The sequence below is a fragment of the Notothenia coriiceps genome, unplaced genomic scaffold, assembly GCF_000735185.1.
Source record: "Notothenia coriiceps isolate Sejong01 unplaced genomic scaffold, NC01 NC01_scaffold00037246, whole genome shotgun sequence".
Classification (NCBI taxonomy): Eukaryota; Metazoa; Chordata; class Actinopteri; order Perciformes; family Nototheniidae; genus Notothenia; species Notothenia coriiceps.
This window is the reverse complement of record NW_011369947.1, coordinates 2,987,705-2,991,856: the sequence shown is the minus strand read 5'-3', so window position 1 is coordinate 2,991,856 and position 4,152 is coordinate 2,987,705. Positions and strand designations below refer to the sequence as shown.

At 41.6% G+C, this 4,152-nt stretch overlaps 1 protein-coding gene across 1 annotated transcript; it reads left to right on the top strand.

The window, feature by feature from the left end:
- The first annotated feature begins 223 nt into the window (after positions 1-223).
- Positions 224-3,821, top strand: LOC104966293 (phosphoglycerate kinase-like). Its single transcript, XM_010795479.1, has 4 exons — positions 224-393; positions 3,019-3,069; positions 3,260-3,455; positions 3,624-3,821. The coding sequence occupies exons 1-4, from the start codon at positions 329-331 to the stop codon at positions 3,819-3,821; spliced, it is 510 nt and encodes a 169-aa protein (XP_010793781.1). The 5' UTR covers positions 224-328.
- The last annotated feature ends 331 nt before the right edge of the window (positions 3,822-4,152 follow it).

Sequence of the window (4,152 nt, the reverse complement as noted above, 5' to 3'; positions counted from 1 at the left end):
AGTGAGAAATATAGTAGAAACAGGAATTAGCAGAAAAGGTGCAGTTGAGTACACTTCAACAGGATCGTTCTGGGAGCAACGTGGTTACGTCATAGAACAAGCAGCAACCGTATCCAATGAAACAGCTCCTCTCCGCCACCTTTAACCAATCACAAGACGGAGGTGTAATCTATCACAGCCAATGGTAACCATGGATGTATAAAGAGAACCGCCCTGCCTCTGCTACTCCACGCCGTGTTAAGGTCACCGTCACTCGGTAGCTAACCAGTCGAAAGAAGCGGAGGAGACCCAGCTGAGGAAGGAGCAGAACCGGCAAAATACAAGAAACATGTCTCTCTCTACCAAACTCACCCTGGATAAGGTGGACGTCAAGGGGAAGCGTGTCATTATGAGGTTGGTTGCTACGTTACTGTCCTAACCGTTGCAACAAGCTAAACGGAAATGGGATTATTTGACGTTAGCTAAACCAGCTAACTGACAGCTTGGAGATTTTCCACTCCGCACATATGTAATTCATGTGGTTACACGTTAGTCTGTTTAAATAATGGGGTTACTCACGGTTTGGTGCTGCCACAGTGACACTGAATTGATGGCTAAGTTATTGGCGTCACGTTTTTTTCATCCATGTAACAACATTACGTGCCTGTGAGGAGATGCTGCATGGATGCAACCAACTGCTGTATCCGACATTATTTAGTCAATCCTTTAAGAAACTATGCACAGTAACATCACTGCATAATTGTAACATGTTTGTCCCACACTGCATAGATAACCTGAGGAAATTCATTAGTCATGCAAGTATCAATATGTAATCTATTAGTCTATAAAACCTTCAAAGTCATTTTTGAAATTGTACCTAACTATAATACTTGAGTGTTAATTGATACTTTCACCACTGAGTTGAAAGACTAATAGCCATTTAAACCAAGCACACGTACTTAAATACACAAGTACAATTCGAGTTACTTGTACTTTACTTGATTATCTCCCCAGGTTAAGATTGGAAATACATAATATGACCAACAAACTATAATATTATATGAAAAATACTGTATTGATCCATACAGGGGGATTCACAGCAGCAATGTAAAGGGATAATTATACCTATACTTAAGCATATTCTAATGCATGACTTTTATTCCACTAGTAGAATTATTGTGTTCTTATAAAAGTAACATCACTACTATATAACTATATTGAAAGTCATGAAGGTGGAAACAATACTAGAATCAAAACATACCAAGTGGGTCGAATTGTGAATAATTCTAAATAATCTGCATTGTAAAACTGGATAATAAATATTGATGCATTCCTGTGTTCACTTAAATGTTGCAGCTGGTAACGGTGGAGCTGCTTTTAATGACTTTATATTCATGTGTAATGCATTATTATTATGTGATAGCTATTGCTGATGGAAGTTCACTTGAAACTGACACCCTCTGTGGAAATGTCAGAGGGCCACTTTGGTTTGCTCGGCTTGGTGATTGAACTACAGGCAGCATAGGACAAGGTTCACCGGCAGCAGCAGCAGACCCCGGCCCACACTGCGCTGGTTAAAAGGTCAAATTAAGTCTTCGTGTAAGAGACAATCATATACTTCATATCACACCCAGGGCCTGTCGCAGCATGCCGTGTGTGTGGGGAGGTGTTGTGTAAAGTGCTGGTACAGAATTAAAAAGAGGGAAGTTGCTGTAGAGACCTGCATTTCTTGCCACAAATCTAATCCGATGCCAAATTCAGTCGACACCATGAACTGATTTCCTCTAGAATAGATGCATTGCACATGATAGCCCTTCCTTCTTATTTACTAGTGAACAACAATACATTCACTCAAGGACATTGTTTTCTCTGTTGAAAGCTTAAACAAAATGCCTGTCACAGCTTACCGTTCTGCTACTGATAAAACAAGTTACTAAAGGTAACCAAGTGGAGGTTATGAGTCCTAACTAGCCTTTCTACCCAATCACTAGTTAAAGTTTGTCATCACCTCACCTGTGCTGTGAATATCTGCAGCTCTTCAGTGTTCAGATCTTGCGATGATCTTATTGCTTCAGCTCTTTATCAGACAGAAGTGTGAGTATTAACTCAAACAACGAATGATCATTTCATCTGCCAACTATTTCCTTGATTAAAAGACTAGTCATTTAGTCTATAAAAGGTAAACATCTCCATCAACGTTTTTTAAATTTCACTCCATCACAAATATATAAAACAGCGTTGGGAAATCTCCATATTTGCGTCGCTAAAAACAGCATTATCCACCATTTTTGCTTTTTTTAAAAATAAAAATAACTGATTAATAAAAAACAATTATGTTGATTTGGCTTATCAACTTATCCTTGAAGCTTCAGGGTTTTGTGTAAATGATGCAGCAAAACCTTTAATGAAATGCCGAATCATCCTCAAGAGCAGCAGGTCACATCGATGTACGAGCGGAAAACTACTGTTGTTGTTGGATGGCACCGAGCTGCTGGGCTACTGAAGTGCTGACTGTTGTTTCTAAGCTAATACAAAGGAGTGTACGGTGGTGTGCGTTCAGACTGTGTATGAGTAGTGTGTGTAGTTTGTGCAGGGCAGGCAGATCATGTGTCTCATGGGTCTTCAGAGGGAGGGGGGGGGGATTACGTAACTGGCTCCAGGACGAGGGATGCAGCATGTTCCCACAGGCTCCCAGCATGCAGCGCTGCACGGCTGTGTGCCAGCGCCTCGTTGGCTACAGTTACACAAAGACCCCCGATGCTTCATTAAAAAGTGTCTGAACGTATCTTTTGTAATGATTACCGAGTAATCCTACAGGAACCAGAATGCAATGCAGCAGCAACACAACAAGTTTCTATGGTTTTGTGTTTCATTTTGTTTGAAGCCAGTATTTCTGAACATGTTCAGATAAAGATTAGGATACACAGATATTATTAGTTATATCTTTGAGTGCCTTTCTTCCCTTAAAGCCAAAATGTTTTAATGCATCCACTCTCTCTGTCCATTTCTTTCTAGTAATGAATTTGTCATCTCTTTCAGGGTCGACTTCAATGTTCCCATGAAGGACAAGAAGATCACAAACAACCAGAGGTAAAGTCTGTCTGATTTCTGAAGAATGTAATCTGTTAACTAAATAAATAAATAAATCAGCGATCGCAGTTAGAATATTGCCCTTTTATCATTTTGACGAAGTTAATGCAACAGCATTTCTATTGTTAGCATAAAAATGTGTTTCTCAAAGGAAGACGGCAGAATGTTAATGTTTTTGATATTCTTACAGGATCAAGGCAGCCGTTCCCACCATCCAACACTGCCTGGACAATGGTGCCAAATCCGTGGTTCTGATGAGCCATCTGGGCCGCCCCGACGGGAACCCTATGCCGGAGAAATATTCCCTGGAGCCTATCGGTGCCGAGCTCAAAACCCTGCTGGGGAGGTTAGTTTATAGACTTTATAATTGCGGATGTGCTCGCTTGGTTGATAAACCAGGGATAAATACATTAAAGAGCAACTTGCAGGTTTTTTTTACTACATTTATGCTTAACCTTGCCTGAAAATTACAATTAAAAATGTTAATGCAGGATTTGACTTTTGGTTGTTTGTGTTTACCTCTCCGACCTCGTCATGTCGTTCGGTGTCACAAGGATTTACCGTTTGAGTGTGATGCAGATGCAACGGCACTCGGCCTCCCCTCTCCTCTCGTCCGCTTCATGCCCCCTTCTCCTACATCACTGCAAGAACTCATTTCGCACACTCTCACTACACGCACACGTCCCCTCCCCCTACGTGTTGCGTGGGTCTTTGCTTCAATCGAGGCCAGGAAAAAGGGCACCCCTTTTTGACACACTGAGTCTAACGGGACTGTCCAACTCAAACACGTAGGACGTGTTTGTGTCGAGTGGTACTAACTGTTTCCCCACCTTTTACTGTTAGCATCTTTAATGGCTTTTTTTACGGTCCGCAGTGACTGTAAGGTGTTGGCGAGTCTTGCTTGATGTTTGCCATGAATGCGCGCCTCAACCGTCCTGCTTGCTCCCCAGCCCCTCCTTTTCAATTTTTGACGGGGGTACACTGCATTATACTGCGCAAACTGACAATTTTTCGCTCCAAAAAATCCATCGTCTCGATGATTTGCAGAGGAAAAGGAGACCTTAAGGACGGGAATCAAAGAAC

What these genes read in the sequence shown, in the direction of transcription:
- LOC104966293 (XM_010795479.1), top strand. Translation starts at nt 329, where the DNA reads ATGTCTCTCTCTACCAAACTCACCCTGGATAAGGTGGACGTCAAGGGG. An exon ending in GGGAAGCGTGTCATTATGAG is followed by an intron (nt 394 to 3,018) that starts GTTGGTTGCTAC and finishes CATCTCTTTCAG; the next exon opens with GGTCGACTTCAATGTTCCCA. An exon ending in ATTGCGGATGTGCTCGCTTG is followed by an intron (nt 3,456 to 3,623) that starts GTTGATAAACCA and finishes CGGTGTCACAAG; the next exon opens with GATTTACCGTTTGAGTGTGA.